Source organism: Mobula hypostoma, chromosome Y (genome assembly GCF_963921235.1).
Source record: "Mobula hypostoma chromosome Y, sMobHyp1.1, whole genome shotgun sequence".
NCBI lineage: Eukaryota > Metazoa > Chordata > Chondrichthyes > Myliobatiformes > Myliobatidae > Mobula > Mobula hypostoma.
Genome location: NC_086130.1, coordinates 5,146,717 through 5,171,837, shown reverse-complemented (window position 1 = coordinate 5,171,837; position 25,121 = coordinate 5,146,717). Strand labels below are relative to the sequence as shown.

General features: G+C 41.9%; 1 protein-coding gene across 1 annotated transcript in view; it reads right to left on the bottom strand.

Annotated features, from left to right (window-relative positions):
• The window catches only part of LOC134341064 (proliferation-associated protein 2G4-like), a 113,699-nt gene extending 88,819 nt beyond the window's left edge, over positions 1-24,880 (bottom strand). The window contains exons 1-3 of the mRNA XM_063038814.1: positions 24,796-24,880; positions 18,203-18,331; positions 4,959-5,064 (exon numbers count right to left, since the gene is read on the bottom strand). Coding sequence (XP_062894884.1) covers positions 4,959-5,064; positions 18,203-18,331; positions 24,796-24,880 — 320 coding nt within the window. The remainder of the gene's footprint in view (positions 1-4,958; positions 5,065-18,202; positions 18,332-24,795) is intronic.
• Between the last annotated feature and the right edge of the window lie 241 nt (positions 24,881-25,121).

Below are 25,121 nucleotides of genomic sequence, written 5' to 3'. Positions count from 1 at the left end.
GCACCTGGGAGGTAACAAATCATGCAGGTGTCCTCACGTCCACAAAATCTCCTCTCTGCTCCCCTGACTATAGAGTCTCCAATGACAACAGCTCTCCTCTTCTCCGTCCCACCCTTCTGCACCACTGGGTCAGACTCAGTGCCGGAGGCCCTGCTACTGTGGATCACACCTGGTCGGTCATCCCTGTCAACAGTATCCAGGATGGTAAACTTATTATTCAGGGGAATGACTACAGGCGTGCTCTGCACTACCTGTCTGCTCACCTTCGCTTTCCCCCCTCTGACTGTCACCCAATGACCTGCTTCCGACAGCCTAGGTGTGACTACCTCCCTGTAGCTCTCATCTATGACTGCCTCATTCTCCCTTATGAGTCGAAGGTCATCCAGCTGCCGCTCCAGATTCCTCACACGGTCTTCCAGATCACCCAGCCGTATGAATTTCTGGCAGATGTGACTCTGCGGGAGAGGGGCGTTCCCTCAAGGCTGCCACATCTCACATGAGAGGCACATCACTGTCTCAGGAGTCATTGTAAAGGCTAACTGCAAGCTAGCTTGACCTCCGCCTCTTCTCGTCGAAGCCTCTCGAGTCAAAGCCTCAAAGCTCCACTCCTTCACTGGCCCACTCCTTCACAGGCCGCTTTGCTTGAGCTATCCCTCTATTTATCTGTTTGAGCTTTTCAAAATGCTTGGTCACCTGACCTCGATTGCCCAATCAGCTGCTTTCTGCTGAGTCTGAGCTATTCAAATCTTGATTGTCTAATTACCGGCTTCCTGCTGATCTGTTCAAATCTTGATTGACTTGATTGCACAGAAACTGCCAAAACTGCCAGAATCTCTCGAGTCAGAGCCTCCAAGCTCCACTCCTTCACTGGCCCACTCACCCACTGGCCACTTTCCATATGATAGGGAGTCTGTAACTCCCTGTTTTCTCTCTCCCTCCTTTCTTAAAAAGTGGGATAACATTAGCTACCCTCCAATCCACAGGAACTGATCCTGAATCTATAGAACATTGGAAAATGATTACCAATGCGTCCACGATTTCTAGAGCCACCTTCTTAAGTACCCTGGGGTGCAGACCATCAGGCTCTGGGGATTTATCAGCCTTCAATCCCATCAATCTATCCAACACCACTTTCTGCCTAATGTGAATCTCCTTCAGTTCCTCTGTTACCCTAGGTCCTCAGGCCACTATTACATCTGGGAGATTGTTTTTGTCTTTCCTAGTGAAGACAGATCCAAAGTGCCTGTTCAGCTCGTCTGCCATTTCTTTGTTCCCCATAATAAATTCACCCACTTCTGTCTTCAAGGGCCCAACTTTGGTCTTAACTAATTTTTTCCTCTTCATATACCTAAAGAAACTTTTACTATCCTCCTTCATATTCTTGGCCAGCTTACCTTCATAACCTATCTTCTCTCCTCGTATTGCCTTTTTAGTTATCTTCTGCTGCTCTTTAAAAGTTTCCCAATCCTCTGACTTCCCACTCACCTTTGCTATGTAATAGATGATGCTCCATATGTTACACAAGAAATCATGCTCCTAATCCCAATACGTTCATCCTCAATATACATTTTGAGCTCATCCTAGATTGATTCTCTGTGATAATTGTTTCTAGCTTTTTAAGAGAATCTCTTCATAAACTTTTTCATTTGTGATAAACCATTCATGTGTGTTTAGCAACGTCTCATTGTCTTGCATGCCGACTCATCCATCTGAACTCCAAATTCTATTTTTTGTATCTCTGTGCATAGTTGATACTCAATGTCTTCACTCGTTTCATCAGTAAGACGAGCTAGTTATTATTCAGCAGAATGATATTAAAATATTAAAATATTGGTATCCATTTTGAGAACAGTGGTCAACACTTCTGGTAGGCAGGCATTATTAATCTTTCAATTGTATGAGTTTTTTTTTACAGTTTGCTATCATTTTGCAAATGTTATAAGAAACAATGAGACCACTACCAAGGTCATTTTCAGCTTTCTTGGTAAATGTATTGAGTGTGCAACATTTTTCAAATGCTTCTTTCATCTTCTGGAACTAGGTAATACCATTAAGTAGCTCTTTCAGGGTGTGTTTTATAGAAGCGTTCCTGCAATCTTGATCATTTCATACAGTATTACTATTAAGACACATGGGACATCGCAGATCTGCTGGGAATGGAATTTAATTATGTTCCAGGTATGTAATATCGTACTGATGACTTTCTGTAGTTTCTGTTTTTTAACAGGATTAGAATTCAAGACTTCACCTCTTTCAGACTCACAGAGATCACAATGTACATATTTATTCAACATTAACAGGGTTAAATTAAAATTATCACAAACCACAAATTGGGAATGAGTATCAGATGTTGAAGAGAGCAGCGAGTGACAGAGTCAGTCATTTGCGCCTCAAATTAGGGTGCTGCTTACTGCACCCCCCCTCCAAAAGAATCGTGAATACCACCTGATGACTTTTATTTCCCCTAACACCACATTACGATATGTAACCACCCTCTTGGGGTAGTATGACCCCAGCTGAGAACCGCTGTACGACCTATTCTCTCACTAGCTACCATTTTGACCTTAATGTACTAATTCTCCTTTACCAAAACTGTCCCCTCTTTTGCTGGCCTGATTACTTTAAGTGAATTCCTACATCCAATTTACAGCAAGTGCATGTAGGGCTTAAGAAGCCAAAATGAACAGAGACCTTGAAGCTTTAAGTAAGCTAGAAACAAACTCAGGAAAAGAATTAAAAGACACAGTTTGTAGCCATAAACAGTTCTTGGCAAGAAGGATTCAAGAGAACCCCAAGATACTCTTTACATAAACTACAACCAAGAGTATAACTTGGTGTCACATTTCAAGTTCCTAGATGCCAACATCTCTGAAGTTCTATCTAGGGCTCAACTATTGTTGCATTTACAAATAAGGCACAAAAGTGGCTATATTTCATTAGGAGTTTGAGGAGATCAGCTATGTCACAAGAAGCTCACAAATTTCTACAGATGTACCATGGTGCATATTCTAACAGGTTGCAACACCATATGATATGGGGTGGGGGGGGGTCACTGGACTGGACTGAAAAAAGCTGCGAAGTTGTAAGCTCAGCCATTATGGGCGTTACCCTCCCCAGCATCGAGAAACCTTCCAAAGTGACGCCGCAAAAATATGACATCCATCAGAAGACACACACTCAACATTCTAGGAAGTTTGTTTCCTCTACTATCAGATTACTGAATGAACAATGAATCCAAGTACACAACTTCATTATTTCTTGTTTTTCACCACCCAAAGGCACTGTTTATTTAATTATTTAACTATTTATTTAATTATATACAATTACTTCCTATCGTACGTTAAGTTTATTTTTAATGTATTGGTGCCGCAAAACTAGAACTTTGATGAAGTATGCAGTGAACCTGATTCTGATTCTAAACTACTACTTCTGGAAACTTGTTTCTGTTACATGTCACCAATTGGCTGAAGAAGCTGATGTCCCTTTTCGGTCCACCTATAATGTTAAACCTGTGCTCTCTTGTTTTAGCAACACCTTCCCTGGGAAAAAGACTATGCACTTTCATTAAGTCTATGCTAGAATAAGTGTAGGAGAGGTTAAGGCTTGTCTGGCATGCAGGAAATATATGTTGGGATATGTGCTCCAAGAAAACAGTACAAGACAGATTTTCTATTGCACAGTCATTTTTTCAGCATGTTATCACATGATAGGTTGAAAAAAAATTCCACAATATCAAAATTTTATATGACATCTTGTTTTTGTGCAGTGACATGTAAATCCTGAAAGAACAAATTATCAGAAAGGAAAACTCTAGTGTTACCAGTAGATAATTGGGTTGCAGAATGTAGGTGGTGACCAAGTGAGTAACTGTTTAGTTTTGTTCTTAAGGAAAATGAGAACACAGTCAGAAGGGGGCATGTCCTGATGTTGTAATGAAGGTCTAATAACAGATAGTTTTACTCGAAATATAGTTCGCTATTCACTGTACTCATAATCAGCAAGCCTGTTAATTAGGCAGGTAAGTAAAACATAATGTTTTGATTCATAGGATCCATGAAGCCTTGCAGCATTCAGAAGTACGCCTTAAGAAATGTGGTAATTTGTCTCCTGGAGATGAGTGAATCCATTTCGGCCAATGAAGGGAAGCTTGAACTAATATGATTTTTCGTACAGCTAAGAGTAGATCAATGGAACCCCCCCCCCTTTATAAATGTCTCAGTTAGAAGTTATTAAATTTAGAATTGTAACTGACTGGAATGCATAGATTAAAACTGAACCATGGGTTTTCTTAATTATGTAAATGTGAGCAGTGAGAGAGCTTATCAGATCAATACCAAGGATCTCTAAGATGCCCCAGGCCAATCATCATAAATTGGAATCAATCCTTGCAGAAGAGTATGAGAATATCGATTATTCTGTAAACTGTTTTAAATTTGATGTCTTGTTAATCTTTCTATCATTTAGAAGGCCTTTGAAGCATTTTTGTTAATTATTTTGCACATTTACTTAGAGTTAGTGTTTTGTATATCCTCATGTTTTTATCGCTTAATATGCTTTAAAATAGCATTCAGCAACTTTGAAGTATGCCTTCTCTCTCATTGATCCATATCCTCAAAGACTACTTAACTTTCCATCTTTCGCTAACAATGCTGGAGCAGTTTCCTGCCTCTGTTACACTGAAAAACGCTAACAATGCCCAATCAGTGTCAAGCTATTTATATAAAATGTGTTGTAGTTTTGTTTTTATGTATTATGAAATAAGGTACATGTTTAATGTAGGATAGGAAATCATGGTTAAAAATATAAAAGCTACAGTGAAAAATCACCTTGCCAGGATTTATGTTTAACTCCCCTCAATTCTGAAATCCGTCCTTTGATATTCCCTTACCTAGCTAATAAAAGTCATAAACATTTTTTGAAATCTTCAAAAATATGCATTAGGTGGGTTCACCACTTACATTTTAGTAAGATCTCCATCCTTTAGGAGGTAGTCTGGATCACTCTTGAGAGGAGAATAGTGACAAATACAATTGTTCACGGATACACAGGTGGGAAAAGCAATGCCTTTGAACAAAAAGATAGCAGAAATAAGTAGTATGCTAATTAATAACATTCTTAAAACATTTTTAATTTGTTTCAGTTAATATACTGAATTTACTCATACAAAAGACCAAGGATCTTAAAGTTCAATGCACCTTTATTGTCAAAGTATATATGCAGTTTACAACCCTGAGATTTGTCATCCCACAGAAAGCCACAATAGAAACACCTTGGAACTGATTCAACAAAAACATAATAAACACCAGCACAAAAAAAATTGCACAAACAGCAAAAAACAAGCAAAAAAGCTAAATATAAAATCAGATTTATTGAAATAGTGTATGTTCAATTTAATTTAGTGCTGTGCCCTTCATTGACCAGAGGTTGACTGGAGATCAAAATCACATAAAATAGCAATAAAAAAGGAGTAACCAGAAACGCTTTTAACATGAACTGCAGAATCCAACCATAAGCTCTATCAACTAAATCTTGCAAGACCATCAGCACCCATCAGGCAAATGGGAGAGAGAGGTTCATGTTGCATGTGCTTCTAGATTCATGCTACTCCCTCGTTTTTTGCTATTTCTGAGTAGTTTGAGTGGGGCGATCATGCAGACTGGGGCCTTTGAAGAAGACTGTCTGCAGCCTGCATTCAGCTGGCAGAGCCGAACTTAATGCTACTGGTTTGATGCTGATATTTTACGTGCTGTTTGGATTCACTCATCTCCAAGACACAAATTATCACATTTCTTAAGGTTTACTTCCTTTTTGCCATTTGCACAATTTGTTCCTTTTTCACCTGTTGGATGTTTGATCTCTTTCTAGGAACGTGTTCCACGGTGTTTCTCTGTTTCATGGCTGCCTGGGGGAGGAGGATTTTCAGAGTTGTACATTGAATTTTTGAACTTTGAAGCAGAATTTGATAGAACAGTGGATTATGGAAGAAAGAGGAAGAGGAGAGGCATCAGAAGATGTGACAGGCAAGTGAGAAGAAAAGGGGTACTGCGAAACAGGAAATTTTTAACAAGTTGCAGAAATCTATGTTCATGTTATCCGTTTGCTGGCTACCTAGATGGCATGTGAGGAGTCCCTCTAACCTGAGAGTTGCCTCATTAAGGCAAAAGAGGAGGGCATGGCCTGACATGTCAGAATAGAAATGGGTTTGGAATTAAAATGGTTGGCCCCCAGGATACCCTGCTTTTTGTTGATGAAGCAAAGATGTTCAACAAAACAGTTGACAGCATCACATCTCACCAATGTAGATGCCACACTGGGAATACCATGTACAGCAAGTGACCCTAAATGATTCACAGGTCAAATGTTACCCAGGGGCGTATCTACGGAAAATAGCGCCTACGGCAAGCACTGAAACTGCGCCCCTGTTCAAACATCTGACACCCATCTTTTAGATATCTTTACCGTAATATCAGCTCAAAATTACAAGTCAGGCTCGTTAATCTTTTAATTAACAAATTATGGCACTACATGAAAATTATAACTGCACCTTCCTTGCTTTCGCTGATGCAAATTGGTCTATCATGTAATCAAAGTTAATTTTTTTGTCTGTTTCTTCTCTTTCTACACTCAGTAGAGCAAGATCACAGAGTCTGCCTTGTCCCATGGAGGCTCTCAAATACGGAAGTATTAGTTTTAACTCGCTGAATGATATCTCACAGCTAGAGATGGAAACTGCAATGGTTAGCATTATCTGAATAGCAACGCGAAGATTGGGGAAGACTCCATACTGAACAATAAATTCAAGAAGCTCTTCAGGTCTTTATATTTTCATGTTGACCCACCTTGATAGCAACATTCTGCAATCCAGAATTCCTTCATATAGCTACTGTCCATCGACATCAGAGCTGTACAACTCGCCCAAATTTTCACACTTCTTTAGGTCGATACTGTCGGCGCCGTAACACAGTCCCTCGACATTGAGAAGGAACCCAAACTCGGCGTCAGTGTCTGCAAACGAGTGAATCTTTCGTCCATTTCTCTGTGAAGACGGTCGAGTGTTCCCTTCATGACTCTTTCCATTTCCTCCTTAGCTGTTAACCCAGCGTCTCTGGAGTTCTCATCAGCCATTCGTTTCTTTCATCTCACATGTCTTTCAACTTCAATATTCCATTCTTGACAGAGATCGACTCCTTCTTCGAGTGACTCACTGACCAACACTTCTCTTTCATCATAAAAATCATCTTGGAGGACTTTCATACTCAGGGTAGCATCGTGGAAGTTCATGCTAGGATCCTGCAGCTTATTTCAAATATGGTCAACGCGAATGAGTACTTCGTTCAAAAATCCTAGCAAAATCAGAAAATCATAACTCAACATGCGGTTGTACAGCTGCCTTGCGTCACTTCTTGTTTCACTGGTCTTGTTTTCATTGTCTATCATGTCCTGCAGAACTTGAGGTATCTCCTCGAGGTACTTGTTGACGAGCTTCACTGCTTCTGTCCTTGCACTCCACCTGGTTTCAGACTCCGACTTAACAACCACAGGCACGGCGTTTTTGAGTTTTTCCCAGCGCTGTGTTGCATGAGAGAAAAACAAATAGAGAGCTTCAATGGTTCCAAAAAACGTGACCATCATTCTATCCTGTATGGCTCATGTACACCCACCAAGTTGAGTGAGTGATTGTCACAATTCACAAACACTGCCAGGTTGTTTTTCCCACTTATTCTTTGATGAACACCACTTCTGTGTCACCATCACGGCAGCATTGTCATAGCACTGTGACTGACGATCTTGTAGCTCCATTTTGTCCTTCTCTAGCTGTTTCAAGATGTCTGGCTTATCTGGATAAAACCAAGGACTCTCTAACACGGACTGTTTTCCTCTGAAAATCAACTTCCACATACCTCACTACTTCTGACATCTGCTCACGGTGTGCCTGATCAGGAGTCGAGTCGAACATGACACCATAGTACTTGGCTTTACGAATGCTTCTCAGTAAACCCTGGCGAACAGTGGTTGCCACCATGTGGATGAATTCATTCTGGACACCCAGTGAAAGATAAGACGTGGATCCAGGATGACTTTCCAAACGAGTGAGGTCTACTTTTATGACAGGGTCAAAGATGGCCAGTAGTTTCCGTAAGCCAAGGAAATTTCCCACATTGGAGTCATCATCTAGCTGAAGTGACTCCCTGTGTCCTTGCAAAGCCAGGTTCTGAGTTGCATGGAATTTTATGCAGTGAAGGATTCTCGTCAAGATATCACACCACTTCTGCTTTTCCTTCTCAATCTGTGGCTGAAATACCGCATCAATAACTCCTCTGTTTCCAGCTAAATTTCTCTCCATTTCTTTCCACTGTATGAAGCATTCCTGATGATTCTTGCATTTTCATGAACACTAATCCTTTCAGGTGCTTTCCACTGGTTAAATCCACTTTCCTGCTCCAATGAGGATTGATGGTCTGACCGGGAACAGAGAAGACAACAGATACAAAATGTAGACTTTTTAGAAGAGAAATAGACCAGTCATGAGCGAGTCACTTCCTCACCATGACCATTTCCCAATTTCGTCAGGCAGAATTGCTTTTCCAGTATCATTGTCGAACTTCAGAAGTCCAATGTCATGCTGTTCAGTCACTTCTGGTATGACAGTTCGAGGCTCTTTGACACCATCCAGTTCACTGGGTTCAGTGTCATCAGGTTCAATCTCGTCAGGTAAAACCTCGTCAATAAACTCAACATCACCACCACCACCATCATCTTCCCCGCCTGTCATGTCCACGTTCTCTGTGGCAGCCTCACTCTTAATTTCATCATACTTGGATTTATCTGAATTGACTTCTTCCTCGGCTTGTGACACATTTGTACTTGATCCACCTTCAGATTCTGACAAACTGTAGCAGGTGCAGGCCACTCCATGGAACGTGTCCAACTACTTGTTTTTCAAGGGCATGAAGAACTTGCTCGACTTCTTGGCTTCCTCCGCCTCCAACTTTCGTCTCTTCCGTCCTTCAGCTCTACTTTCCTTCTTCTTCGTGAAGAAACGTTTCATGGTCTTCTTACACAATGCTCTGAAATAAGGCCATCCTAGTGATTCTCACCCATGATAATCAAAGACAGATCATACATCTGAAGAAAATTCTTTTTTCACTATCCGAAGATGGCTTGTCTGACTTTAACGGGAACTGCTCAGTGGCGCCCCCCCTCCCCCCTTCAAGTGCCATACCTGCTGTACCTTAGATACACCACTGGTGTTACCTCACTTGTAAGGACTGCCTGGTGCCCCAAATGGAGGTGAGGGAGGAGGTGAATGGGCAGGTGTGGTACTTTTTCTGTGCACAGATAAATGCCAAGAGGGAGATTATTAGGATGGAACAAATGGACAAAGGAATCAAGTAGAGACTGAACACTGCAGAAAACAGAGTGAGAGAGAGGTACAGATGTGTTTGGTGGTGGGGTCCTGAAAGTCCCATTGAAGATAGTAGAAGTTACATTGAATTATGTACTGGGTGTGGAGGCTCATGAAACAGCAGCTGAAGACAACAGGAACTCTATGCCTGTTAAGATGACGGCAAGCTGGGTGCTGGCGGATGTCCAGGAAATGGAGATGTGGGTGAGGGCAGCATCAATGTTGGAAAAAAGTAAATCCCATTCTTTGAAGAAGGACATCTCTCTGATGTCCTGCAAAGAAAAGCCTCATCCTGTGAAACATTCAAAATTCAAAGTAAATCTATTATCGAAATAGATATATGTCACCCTATATGTAGGGTGAGATTCATTTTCTGTTGGGCATACTCAATAAATGCAATAACCATAATAGAATCAAAGAAAGACTGCATCAACAAAGCGACTATCAAGTGTGCAAAAGAAATTAAACTCTGCAAAATACAAAATACTCAAGCAATTAAAACTGAGAACATGAGGTAAAGAGTCCTTGAAAATGAGTCCATAGACTGTGATAACTGCAGTGATGGGGCAAGCAAAGTTGAGTGAAATTATCCCCTTTAGTTCAAGAGCATGATGGTTGAGGGGCATTAATGTTCCTGAACCTGATAGTGTGAGTTCTGAGGCTGCTGTACCTTTTCTCCTGATGCCAGCAGTGAGAAGAAAGCATGACCTGGTGGTAGGGGTCCCTGATGTTAGATGTTGTTTTCCTGTGACAATACATCAAGTAGATGTGCTCAATGGTGAAGAGGGCTTTACCCATGAAGGACTGGGCCATATCCACTACATTTTATAGGATTTTACTTTCAAATGAAAATGCAGATGAAGGAACTAAAATATGGATTACCAGTTTTACAGGGCACACTTTGTCTCCAGTGTCGATGACAGAGAAATCAAGAAAGGGGAGAAGGTGTCAGAAATGAATGGTGAACTTAAGGGCAAGGTGGAGGCTGAGTTACAATGATAACTTTAACATGGTGCATGTAGAAGCATCAATGCAGTCATCAATATAGCACAGAAAGAGTTGCGGAGTTTTACCAGGGTAGGATTGGAACATGGACTGCTGCACGTAGTCAACAAAAGGGCAGTCATAGATGGGGCTGTGCAAGTGTCCATAACTACAGCTTTCAGAAGCAGACTATCAAACGGAAGGAGAGTGGTGGTGGAGTAGAACTGGTCAGGTCTGTTGTCAAGAAAGAAGTGGAGAGCTTAAAGCATTCTTGATGAGGGATAGAAAAGGTACTGGACATTCATGGTGAAAATGTAGCGATCTAAGCGAGGGAACTTAAAAGTTGTAGAGGAGATCAAGTGCATGTGAAGTGTCATAGATGTAGGTGGGAAGGGACTGAACCAAGAGGAATAAAATTAAGGTGAGGTATACCGACACAAATTCAATGACACCAGAGCAGGTGAAAACAATGGGCCTACCCAGACAGTTTATGGATGAAATGAGACACAATGTATGTTACACTTGTGAGTATTCCACACAATTATTATCATCCTGTGGTAAGAAATAAGTGGTTAAACTGGGAAAATTTTACATAGAAGATTGCCAGAAGTGGAAACCCTAAGTCCTAGGAAGATGCTGACAGGCTTGTTTTTTATTCTTTTGAAAGTAGGGGAATGAAAAGCAACCTTACAGAAATGTTTAAAAATATGAGAGGCACTGGTAACAGTCTTTTCCACAAGAGTAGTTCAAAACTAATGGGCATGGATGTAGGGTGAGATAAGAAAGAGACCCAAAAGAGATCCTACGGGCATTTTTTCTTCCTGCAAGACAGGGGTGAGTAAATGGCCAAAGTTGACGGGAAAGAGACACTGGCGGGAAAGACGGCAGAGCAGCAGTGGCTGGAGTTTATGTGAGAAGTGAGGAAGGTGCAAGACAGGTATATTCCAAAAAAGAAGAAATTTTCGAATGGAAAAAGGATGCAACTGTGATTGACAAGAGAGGTCAAAGCCAAAGTTAAAGCAAAGGAGAGGGCATACCAGGAAGCAAAAATTAGTTGGAAGACAGAGGATTGGGAAGTTTTTAAAACCTTACAAAAGGAAACCAAAGAAGATCATTAAGAAAGAAAAGATTAACTATGAAAGGAAGCTAGCAAATAATATCAAAGAGGATGCTAAAAGCTTTTTCAAGTATATAAAGAGTAAAACAAAGGTGAGAGTAGATATAGGACTGATAGAAAATGATGCTGGAGAAATTGTAATGGGAGATGAGGAGATGACAGAGGAACTGAACAAGTATTTTGCATCAGTCTTCACTGAGGAAGACAGCAGTATACCGGACACTCAAGGGTGGCAGGGAAGAGAAGTGTGTGCAGTCACAATTATGACAAAGTACTCAGGAAGCTGAATAGTCTAAAGGTAGATAAATCTCCTGGACCAGATGGAATGCACCCTCGTGTTCTGAAGGAAGTAGCTGTGGAGATTGCGGAGGCATTAGCGATGATCTTTCAAAAGTCGATAGATTCTGGCATGGTTCCGGAGGACTGGAAGATTGCAAATGTCACTCCGCTATTTAAGAAGGGGGCAAGGAAGCAAAAAGGAAATTATAGACCTGTTAGCTTGACATCGGTGGTTGGGAAGTTGTTGGAGTTGATTGTCAAGGATGAGGTTACAGAGTACCTGGAGGCATATGACAAGATAAGGCAGAACTCAGCATGGATTCCTTAAAGGAAAATCCTGCCTGACAAACCTATTACAACTTTTTGAGGAAATTACAAGTAGGCTAGACAAGGGAAATGCAGTAGATGTTGTATATTTGGATTTTCAGAAGACCTTTGACAATGTGCCACACGAGGCTACTTAACAAGATGAGAGCCCATGGAATTACGGGAAAGTTACATACATGGATAGAGCATTGGCTGATTGGCAGGAAACAGAGAGAGGGAATAAAGGGATCCTATTCTGGTTGGCTGCCAGTTACCAGTGGTATTTCATAGGGGTCCGTGTTGGGGCCGCTTCTTTTTACATTGTACATCAACGATTTAGATTATGGAATAGATGGCTTTGTGGCTAAGTTTGCTGATGATACGAAGATAGGTGGAGGGGCGGTCGGTAGTGCTGAGGAAACGGAGAATCTGCAGAGAGACTTGGATAGATTGGAAGAATGGGCAGAGAAGTGGCAAATGAAGTACAATGTTGCAAAGTGTATGGTTATGCACTTTGGCAGAAACAATAAACGGGCAGACTATTATTTAAATGGGGAAAGAATTCAAAGTTCTGAGATGCAACAGGACTTGGGAGTCCTCGTACAGGATACCCTTAAAGTTAACCTCCAGGTTGAGTCAGTAGTGAAGAAGGCGAATGCAATGCTGGCATTCATTTCTAGAGGAATAGAGTATAGGAGCAGGGGTGTGATGTTGAGGCTCTATAAGGTGCTGGTGAGACCTCACTTGGAGTACTGTGGGCAGTTTTGGTCTCCTTATTTAAGAAAGGATGTGCTGACGTTGGAGAGGGTACAGAGAAGATTCACTAGAATGATTCCGGGAATGAGTGGGTTAACATATGAGGAACGTTTGTCCGCTCTTGGACTGTATTCCTTGGAGTTTAGAAGAATGAGGGGAGACCTCATAGAAACATTTTGAATGTTAAAAGGCATGGACAGAGTGGATGTGGCAAGGTTGCTTCCCATGATGGGGGAGTCTAGTACGAGAGGGCATGACTTAAGGATTGAAGGGCGCCCTTTCAGAACAGAAATGCGAAGAAATATTTTTAGTCAGGGGGTGGTGAATCTATGGAATTTGTTGCCACGGGCAGCAGTGGAGGCCAAGTCATTGGGTGTATTTAAGGCAGAGATTAAAAGGTATCTGAGTAGCCAGGGCATCAAAGGTTATGGTGAGAAGGCTGGGGAGTGGGACTAAATGGGGGAATGGATCAGCTCATGATAAAATGGCGGAGCAGACTCGATGGGCCGAATGGCCTACCTCTGCTCCTTTGTCTTATGGTCTATGGTCTAAAATGCCAGAAGTGGTTGAGGCAGTAACAAAAGCGTAATTTAAGAAGCACTTGGAGAACAATGACAAAGCTGGGCTTAGAGGGATATGGGTCAATTGCAGGTAACTGGAACTAGCACAAAAGTCGGCAAGACCTTGTGCCAAAGAACCTGATAGCTCACTCAATGTGGTTGATTGCTCTTTACTACCAATACAGAAAATGTTTAGTTAACTACCTGAGAATATATAGTCCGAAAGTAACATATCAAAGTTTATTATTTGATACAATATTATTCCTGTGAATTTGAGGTAATTATTCTGGCACTACACTGTTCTGCTCTTTGTTTTTTTCTTTGGATCAAACACTTTGAAATAAAGCTAGAGAAGTCAATATACTTTAAAAAGGAACAACCCGTTAAATATAATCTACTCAAGGTTGCTCAGTAATTTCCCTGGTCACTTTTGTCAACTTCTGATAAGGAAATAATATGGCAATAAAACATGCATTGCTATCCACACCAATGAATGGATGAGAATGTATAAGACATTGTTAGTAAACATACAGATAATGTATTGAGCACACTGAAGATGATCACCGATACTTACAAAGGAAGTTTTATAAACTGGATAGGTGGACCAAAGGAATGGAAATAAAGTTTAATTCAGTTAAATTCAAGGTGTTGCATATTAAGAAAATGAAAGTAAGATTTACATAGTGAACAGTAGTGTCCTAGGTTTGTTCTGGAACACACTGATCTAGGTTACATGGTTTCCTGGAAGTGGGTTCACAGTGAAGAAAATCTTTGGCAAGCAGGCCCTCAGCAGCAAGGGTACTGAATAAATAAGTTGGAAGGTTATATTGCAGTTGTACAATATATTACTTAAGATGGCGCTGGTGAAATTCTGCAATTTCTGGCAACTAAACAGGGATAACAACAACATCCTTTGTTAACCATACATTTTCTGGCAAATGATCATCATGATAGTTTGCGACTATCCTTTGGATTTGGAGACAACTCAAAGTGGCAGAACTGAGGTAAGGCAGAGCACCCTTTGCCAAGAACATGAAAGCGCATGAAAGATCAGGCACAGGCCAAATCAAAGCTGTAAGGCCCAGGCAACAGATGAAACTAAATACAATAGGTGGATGGAGATTTTCAGGCTGAATCTAGGTGGTAAAGTTCAGCATATCCAAATGTTAGAAGCCATTATCCAGACAGAGAAATAAATGCTGGACCAGGCTAAAAAGGTCACGATGTCGAGGCCCGAGGCAAGGCTTGGGCCAGTTTTGATTGCTGTTAATGCAGCTCTGCGATGAACTATGGAACTCTCTTGTGGACTTCAGGTGTAAAACGTTATTTTGCTTGTTTGTTTTTTTCAGTGCACATTGGGTGTTTGATGGTCTTTTTCTCTGGGTTATTTTATTTATCTTTTTTTTATGTGTTTTTTTAATGGGCATGATACAGTTTTTATTCTCTTGCACATTTGGTTTTAGACAAATAGAAGATGAAGCTCAAGATCGTATAATGTAGGCAAACTAGATCAGCAAATTCGTGGATGACACCGGCACTGACTATGCACTGCGGATGAAAAGCTAGCAAAGCATGTGGCGAGATCTGAACCAGCTAGTAGGGTTGGTAGCAGACAGTAAAAGTATATAACAAACTCAAAGACCTGATCCATAAACTGTAGGCTAAAATAAAGTAGGCTCATGCCTGGTTACCAGCCTAGCAATAACTAGGCTTGAGAATAAAGAAAGAAGAATGAAAACTTTGGATTAACAAGCATTCATGCTAGGATGAATTTTACTCTTTCTGATGTCCAATTGTAATAAAACTAAAGATTGTTCTGAAGTTAAAGACGAGACTCTATGTGAATCATTTCCATCTACACCAAAGTTCACCAGTTCCAGCACACTCCCTAATGCCCTACCATTCATATTACATAAATCCTGCAGTGATCTGACTTTCTCAAATGAATCCCCTCACACTTAATTGTTTTGAAATCCATTTGCCATTCCTCAGCCCACTTTCCTGACTGACCAAGAACACTCTGTAATCTACAATAACCTTCTTCACTATCAACCCTTCCTACTCATTTCACATCATCCATTAACTTACTGTTAAGCCTTGTACATTGGCATGCAAATCATTTCTATAATAAAAAAACAAGAATCACAACGCTGACTGTGGCACACCACTAGTCATCATCCTCAACTCTGAGAAATAAACTCAGAAATAAACCCCGTCTCTTGCACTGAACTATTCCTCTTCTCACCCTATCTCTTTCACCCTGCCCTCAAGTTTACTTGGTTCATTTCCAACACCTCCCTCCCCTTTCTAGATCTTTCTGTCTATATCTCTGGAGACAGCTTATCTACTGATGTCTACTATAAGCCTACTGACTCTCACAGCTATCTGGACTATTCCTCTTCTCACCCTGTCTCTTGCAAAAACGCCATCCCCTTCTCGCAATTCCTCCATCTCCGCCGCATCTGCTCTCAGGATGAGGCTTTCATTCTAGGACGAGGGAGATGTCTTCGTTTTTTAAAGAAAGGGCCTTCCCTTCCTCCACTATCAACTCTGCTCTTAAACGCATCTCCCCCATTTCACGTACATCTGCTCTCACTCCATCCTTCCACCACCCCACTAGGAATAGGGTTTCCCTGCCACCTACCACCCCACCAGCCTCCGGGTCCAACATATTATTCTCCGTAACTTCCGCCACCTCCAACGGGATCCCACCACTAAGCATATCTTTCCCTCCCCCCCTCTCTCTGCATTCCGCAGGGATCGCTCCCTACACAACTTCCTTGTCCATTCGTCCCCCCCATCCCTCCCCACTGATCTCCCTCCTGGCACATCTTCCCACCTTTATCTCTAATCGGTCCTACCTTCACTCCTGTCAGAATAAAGCCCCCACCGCTTTATTTTCACCATGGATGTCCAGTCCTTATATACTTCCATCTCCCATCAGGAAGGTCTCAAAGCTCTACGCTTCTTTTTGGATTCCAGACCTAATCAATTCCCCTCTACCACCACTCTGCTCCGTCTAGTGGAATTAGTCCTTACTCTTAATAATTTCTCCTTTTGCTCCTCCCATTTCCTCCAAACTAAAGGTGTAGCTATGGGCACCCGTATGGGTCCTAGCTATGCCTGCCTTTTTGTTGGGTTTGTGGAACAATCTATGTTCCATGCCTATTCTGGTATCTGTCCCCCACTTTTCCTTCGCTACATCGACGACTGCATTGGCACTGCTTCCTGCACGCATGCAGTACTCGTTGACTTTATTAACTTTGCCTCCAACTTTCATCCTGCCCTCAAGTTTACCTGGTCCATTTCCGACACCTCCCTCCCCTTTCTAGATCTTTCTGTCTCTGTCTCTGGAGACAGCTTATCCTCTGATGTCTACTATAAGCCTACTGACTCTCACAGCTATCTGGACTATTCCTCTTCTCACCCTGTCTCTTGCAAAAACGCCATCCCCTTCTCGCAATTCCTCCGTCTCTGCCGCATCTGCTCTCAGGATGAGGCTTTTCATTCCAGGATGAGGGAGATGTCCTCCTTTTTTAAAGACAGGGGCTTCCCTTCCTCCACCATCAACTCTGCTCTCAAATGCATCTCCCCCATTTCACACACATCTGCTCTCACTCCATCCTCCCGCCACCCCACTAGGAATAGGGTTCCCCGGTCCTCACCTACCCCCCCACCAGCCTCCGGGTCCAACATGTAATTCTCCATAACTTCCGCCACCTCCAATGGGATCCCACCACTAAGCACATCTTTCCCTCTCCGCTCTCCTCTGCTTTCCACAGGGATCACTCCCTAAGTGACTCCCTTGTCCATTCGTGTCCCTCCCATCCCTGCCCACCAATCTCCCTCCCGGCACTTATCCTTGTAAGCGGAACAAGTGCTACACATGCCCTTACACTTCCTCCCTCATTACCATTCAGGGCCCCAGATATTCCTTCCAGGTGAGGCGACACTTCACCTGTGAGCCAGGTGGGGTGATATACTACCTCCAGTGCTCCTGATGTGGCCTTCTATATATTGGCGAGACCCGACGCAGACTGGGAGATCGTTTCGCTGAACACCTACGCCCTGTCCGCCAGAGAAAGCAGGATCTCCCAGTGGCCACACATTTTAATTCCACATCCCATTCCCATTCCGATATGTCTATCTCTTCTGTAATGATGAAGCCACACTCAGGTTGGAGGAACAACACCTTATATTCCGTCTGGATAGCCTCCAACCTGATGGCATAAACATTGACTTCTCAAACTTCCGCTAATGCCCTACCTCCCCTTCGTACCCCATCCGTTATTTATTTATATACACACATTCTTTCTCTCTCTCCTTTTTCTCCCTCTGTCCCTCTGAAAATACCCCTTGCCCATCCTCTGCGTTCCCCCTCCCACTTTTCCTTCTCCCTAGGCCTCCTGTCCCATGATCCTCTCGTATCCCCTTTTGCCTATCACCTGTCCAGCTCTCGGCTCTATCCCTCCCCCTCCTGTCTTCTCCTATCATTTTGGATCTCCCCCTCCCCCTCCAACTTTCAAATCCCTTACTAACTCTTCCTTCAGTTAGTCCTGACGAAGGGTCTCGGCCTGAAATGGCAACTGGACCTCTTCCTAGAGATGCTGCCTGGCCTGCTGCGTTCACCAGCAACTTTGATATGTGTTGCTTAAAACACCACCCTCTGCTTCCTACCTTAGATCCAACTTTGCATACTCAGAGAACATGACCTTTAGGCATTGTACTCTCTCTCTCTCTCTCTCTCTCTCCTTCAGTGTTTGCATTATATTTTCCAGTGCTTCAAGAACAAACCTTTTTTCATTTCTTTCTCTTTTTTGAAAATCTTTCCTGTTTCTTCCATGATTAAGGTGTCGCCTTTTTCACAAAGGAACATCACAGATACTCCCACGTTGGCTGCTTCAACCAAGGACTTCAACACACCTTAAAGAGATCCGGAAATAACAATAAGAAATAAAAGCACACAGATCTATTGATTATACATAAACAGATCTAAATGAAAAGATACCTCAGAGAAATTCCGACAAAAAATTTTGATATAACTAAATTAGGCAACTACAACTACAATCATTGGAAATTATTGACGAGATTTTTTCTTCTTTGTTTCTCTATACCTATCATTCTTTTATTCTTAGTGAACAGTTAGAGCAGTGGGAATACTCGCAGTATAGTGTACTGCTCCTCTTCTGGGATGAGTGAAGGCAAGGAGTCCTCCAATGCCCCTGATGACTAAAGCTGCAGGTAGTGCATCCATTGCATCCAGCTACAGCTTCCTACAAACCATTAAGGAATTGGAGCTAAAGGTGGATGAATCCTAGATCATTCTGAAGAGCTGACTGACAGATGTTACCTAAGGTGCAGGACATAGTTCTAATGGGTGATGGTCAGGAGGGCGAAAGGGATTAGACAGCCAGTGCAGGGTACCCTGTGAATGTTCCCCTCAATAACACATACACACTTTGGATACTAGTCAAGTCTCTGGCACTGAATCTGGCTTTGTACCGCAGAAGGGAAGGAGGGAGAAGTGATGATCTGTAGTGAAAGGGGATTCATTAATTAGAACAGACAAGAGGCTAATTGGATGAGTATGTGATTCCAGGATGAAGCGTTGCCTCCCAGGTACCAGGTTCAGGAACCTCTTAGATCAAGTCCATGGAATTCTTAAGTGGGAGGGTGTGCAGCCTGAGGTCATGGTCCATGTCAATACGGATGACAAGGGGGAGAAAAGGGGAGAAGGTCCTGCAAAGGGTTCTTGGAAGTCAGGCTAAGTTAAAGGACAGCATCTCTAAGATTATAATCTCAGGACTGCTACCTGCGCAAAGTGCTAATGAGGCCAGATATAGAAAGATAATTGCTTAAAATTTGGCTAAGGAGATGGTGCAGCAGGAAGGATTTCAAACAATTAGATCATTGGACTCTCTTCCAGGGAAGTGGGACAAGTAGATAGAATGGTTTGCACTTGAAATGGACGGAGAGTAACCTACCTGGGGAAGGTTTATTTATTGAGATTACATCACAGAACAGGCCCTTCTGGCCTTTTGAGCTGAACCACCCAGCGAACCCCCAATTTAACCCTAGTCTAATCATAAGACCATTTACAATGACCATTTAACCGAAGAACAAGTACATCTTTGGACTGTGGGAGGAAAACCGGAGCGCCCAGATGAAACTCATACTCCCACACATTGCACATACACACTCCTCACAGAGTCAGTGGCAGGAATTTAATCTGAGATGCTAGTGTTGTGCTACGCTTCCATAGACTTTAAACCAGAGATGCAGGTAATGGGAACCAGAGCACCGAACCGATAATGGGAGTGATCATGGGAAAATATGTTGTTTAGCCTACATACCAACACAGGAGTCAAAAGGTTGAGCATGGTGAAAATAATATTCTGAGTTGTGTCTCTTTCAATGCCTGGGATTTTGTAGGAAAGGTGAATGAGCTTAGAGCATGGATCAGCTTGTAGAATTACGACACTGTAGACATTAGTGAGAGGTGGTTGCATAACTGCCAGCTCAATGTCCAGGGTCCTTCGCTTTACACATGGCGGATTGGGAAGGACTAAACAGGATGATATTACTAATCAGGCAAAATGTCATGGCAGTGCTCAGATCGGATGGACTGCAAATGTGTCTACATCAGAAATATGAGTGGAACTGAGAAATAAGAAAGGGATGGCTACATTAATAGGATTATATTATAAACCACCCAATAGGCAGTAACAAATTTGTAAAAATACAGGAACAAATTTGTAAAAAAAATTGCAGACTGTTGCAAGAAAACTAAGGCTGTGATAGTAGGTGATTTTAGCTTTTCAGATATTGACTGGAACTCTCATACTGTAAAAGGGTTGGATGAGATATAGCTTGTAAAATACATTCAGCTAAGTTTCCTTAATCAATATACAGAAGTTCCGATTGAACAATGAGGTATGGGTTCTAGTAGGGAACAAGACAAGGCAGGTGACAGAAGTGTGCATAGGGTAACACTTTGAATAGAGTGATCATAATGCCATTAGTTCCAAGATAATTATGGAGGGTAGGTCTGGTCCTCAGGTTGAGGTACTAAATTGCACACAGACCATTTTTCACGGTAAGAGAACGGGCCTTGCAAGTGTAGATTGGGCCAAGCTGTTTTCTAGTGAAGATGTGCTTAGTACGTGGAAAACCATTAAAAGTGAAATACAGTGAGCGCAAAGATTGTATGTTTCTATCAGAATAAAAGATGAGGTTAACAGGTTTAGGGAACCTTGATTAGATATTGAGGCCCTACTTCAGAAAAAGAAGGAACATCCCCCTATTATTCCCACAACTCACCCTAAAGTTACAGTCTCATATCATCTATTTCTGCCCCGTGAAACATATCTCTGACTATTGACACAATCTATGCCTTTCATCATTCTACAGGTTTATATCAAATCACTTTTCATTCTCTCTAGAGAAAACCCACAACCTGCAATTTTAGTTCAAAATTCAAAGTAAATTTATTATCAAAGAACAGATATTACAATATACTATGCTGAGATTGATTTTCTTGCAGAATTACACAGTAAATACGAAGAAAAACAATGGTATTAATGAAAAAATTCTGCACATAACATAGATGGGCAAATTAAAAAACTGTACAAAAAGCTGTGCAAAAAAAAACTAATAAATAAATAAATAATGTTGTGAACTTCAGTTATACGCTTCAGTGTTGGTGTGAGCAGAGCCTGAAGTTGATGGCAATAATCATTCTTGAACCTAGCGGTGAATGCCAAGGCTCCTGCACTTCCTACCTGATGACTGCAGCAAGAAGAGAACATGGCCTAGATTCTGAGGTCTTTGATATATGTTGCTCTGCATCAGTAATAAAGTATAATACATAATTTAAAAACTAGAAATTACAAGAAATATTAATGTAAATTAAGTAGATTGTGCAAAAAGAGAGCAAAAAAAAAGGGGGAGGGAAATACTGAGGTGGTGTACATCAGAAATCTGATGGAAGAGCAGAAGTTGTTCCTAAAATGGTGAATGTGTGAGTTTAAGCTCCTGCACCTCTTCCTTGATAGAAGCAGTAAGAAAAGGGCATATCATGGATAATATGAATGCCTAAAGATAAATGCCACCTTTCTGATCCATATGGAACTGGCTCAGTTTTACAACTTCCTGCAGCTTTTTATAATCCTGTGCAGTGTCTCTTCACAACAAATGGTGAGGTAACCAGTTAGAATGCTCTCCACCTCCTATCTGTAGAAATCTGCCAGTCTTTCGTGATATACCAAGTCTCCTCAAAGTCTTAAAGCAATATAGTCACTGTCTTCCATTCCTTGAAATTGCATCAATACTTCAGTTTCAGGATAGATCCTCAGAGATGTTGACACCTAGGAACTTGAAAACGCTCACTCTTTCCCCTTCTGATCCTTCATGTGTGTTCCCTAAACTTCCCCTTCCTAAAGTCTGCAGTCATATTCTTAGTCTTACTGATGTTGACTGCAAGGCTGTTGTTACATTACTCCAACACATGATTTGTCTTACTCAAGCACACCTCCTTCTGACTATCTGAAATGCTGCCAACAATAATACATGGGGTTTGTGCTATGCCTAGGATGTAGGGAAAGTAGCTAAGCACACATCCTTGAGGTGTGCCTGTGTTGAGTGTCAGTGAAGAGGAGAAGTTAATTCTGATTTCTACAGACTGTGGTCTCCTCTTGAGGATATCAAGGATCCATTGCAGAGGAAGATACAGAAAACCAGGTTTTGGAGCTTGTTGATTAGTATTAAGGCATTGAACACTGAGCTATAATAGATAAATAGCAGCCAGATATAAAGAAAGTAAAGTCTGATGTGGCAGTATTTCATGAGTAAGATAAATTACAGAGATATGAGAGAGGAGTTGGCCAAAGTAAATTAGAAGGCGCTGCTGGCAGGGATGTCAGCAGAGCAGCAAATGTGTGCATTTCTGGGAAAAATGAGGACGATGCAGAACATGTGTATTCCAAAAATGAAAAAAAAAACTCAAATGGTAAAATGGTACAACAGTGGCTGATAAAGGAAGTCAAAGCTATGGTAGAAGCCCAAAAAAGGGCATACAACAAAAGAAAAATTAGTGGGAAGTTAGAGAATTGGGAAGTTTTTAAAAACCTACAGAGAGCTACTAAAAAAATCATTAGAAGGGAAAAGATGAAATATGAAAGCAAGCTAGCTGGTTAGTAAAAGTTTTTTCAAGTATATTAAAAATAAAAGAGAAATGAGAATGGACATAGAACACTAGAAAATGAGGCAGGAGAAATAACGAGGGACAAGGAGATAGTTGCTAAGTTAAATGAGTATTTTGCATCAGCCCACTGTAGAAGGCACTAGCAGTATGCCTGATGTTGTAAGGTGCAAAGGAAGAGAAGTGGGTATGGTTGCCATTACAAGAGAGCAGGTGCTGAAAAAGCTGGAAGACCTAAATTACATAAGACACCCGGACAGGATGAATTGCACCCTAGGGTTCTGAAAGAGGTAGTGTTAGAGAACCCTAGCAACATTAGAAATGATCTTTAAAAATTAACTGGTGCCAGAGGTCTGGAAAATTGCCAACAATACACCACCTTTTTAAGAAAGGAGGAAGGGAGCAGAAAGGAAATTATAGACCAATTAACCTGATCTCAGTGGCTGTGAAGATGCTATAGAGTCAATTGTTAAGGATGAGATGGAGTACCTGGTGACATAGGATAAGATAGTTCAAAGTCATCATGGTTTCCTTCAGGGAATATCCCTCCTGACAAACCTGTTAGAATTCTTTGAAGAGATCACAAGTAGAATAGATAAAGGGGATGCACTGGATGTTGTATATTTGGACTTGCATTAGACCTTTCACAAGATGCTGCTGTTTACAAAGTTAAGATTGGTGGAGGGGCTGGTAATGTTGAGGAAACAGGTAGGATGCAGAGAAGGACTTAGACAGACTAGGAAAATGGGCAAGAAAGTGGCAAATAAAATACAATGTTGGAAAATACACTGCCATGCACTTTGGTAGTAGAAATAAATGTGCAGACTATTTTCTAAACGGGGAGAAAATCCAGGAATCTGAGATGCAGAGGGACTTGGGAGTCCTTGTGCAGAACACCCTAAAGGTTAACTTGCAGGTTGAGTTGCAGGGTGAGGAAGGCACCATCTTAGAGGTCTAGAATAAGAGAGTAAGGATGTGATGCTGAAGGTTTATAAGACACTGGTGAGGCCTCACTTTGAGTATTGTGAACAGTTTTGGGCTCCTCATCTTGGAAAATATGTACTGGCATTGGAGAGGGTCCAGGGAGGTTCACAAGGATGATTGCAGGAATGAAAGGATTATCATACAAGGAATGTTTGATGGCTCTGGGTTCACTGGAATTCAGAAGGATGGAGGGGATTTCATTGAAACCCTTCGAATGCTGAAAGGCCTAGACAGAGTAGATGTGAAAAATATGTTTCCCACAGTGAGAGAGTCTAGGACAAGCAGGCACAACCTCAGGATAGAAGGGTGCCCTTTCAAAACAGAGATGTAGAGAAATTTCTTTAGCCAAAGTGTGGTGAAATTGTGGAATTTGTTGCCACATGCAGTTGAGGAGGCAAGGTTGATGGGTATATTTAAGGCAGAGATTGATAGGTTCTTGATTGGACACCTCACCAAGGAATACGGGGAGAACGCTGGGAACCGGGGTTGAGGAGGCATAAAAAAAAGGATCAGCTATGATTGAATGGCAGAGCCGATTCGATGGGCCAGATAGCCTAATCCTGCTTCTATGTCTTATGGTCTTATGAATTCGGAGATGGCTCGACAGTATGAGGCCGCAAGTGAAAGTCGATTCTGTAAAGAGAGACCTGACTACTGGGGTGCCTTGGGATCAACGCTGGATCACATATTTGACCCCTACAGTACCACTTTGACTTGCTGAGCAACATACGGTGACGAAGATTGAACAGAGAAAGCAAATGATATAAGTATGCGTTACAGCCAACTGTAACCCACCATTACACAACCGACATGAAGATGCCCACCAGCGTCTTTCCCCCATATTCTAGTGTTATCTACTAATTACGAAATATAGATGTGCGATGATTAAATACTGCAGTTTTAAGCATTTATCGGTTGTGGGAAGAGATCAGCTGCGCTGAAGGCTGCTGGCAGTAAGACTGAGGCTCTTTAGCCAATCCCCTCGTGGTCAAATATCGTCTTTGTTACAGTGCCATACAAGACCGAATGAGGGCCAAGCGAATACAAACTGGCTTGGCGAGTGAGGTGCCTCCGCTGTCGAGGCCTGTTCTGTCCCCACATGGTAGCACCGTGAGATAACACATCCGAAGGCAGCACCTGTTGTTTCATTCCCGCCTGCTCTCCCGATAGTCGTTTTAATACCCAACACAAACTCCAGACTCACGATTCGCGATGTCACCGCCCATTTTGTACTTGGTGACCACCAGGTCCTCAGCGATCGTCTGCTCCTGCACATCTTCGTCCGACATCTTTCCCTTCTGTTACCCACCTTCCTTTGCGGTTGCCACGTCTTCTCCGTCAAAATCCAGCCCTTGTGACGCGGGTTGCCCTGGAGACTGTAGTTTTACAGTGGTAAAGTCTCATTAGTGTTTACTTTACCTATGGCCAGTGCACAACACCATGTGAAAACATTCCCTTTGTTATACATCCATTTCCTTTTACGTATATCCGTACTTTTTCTACCCATATTTAAATAATCAGAAGCAACTT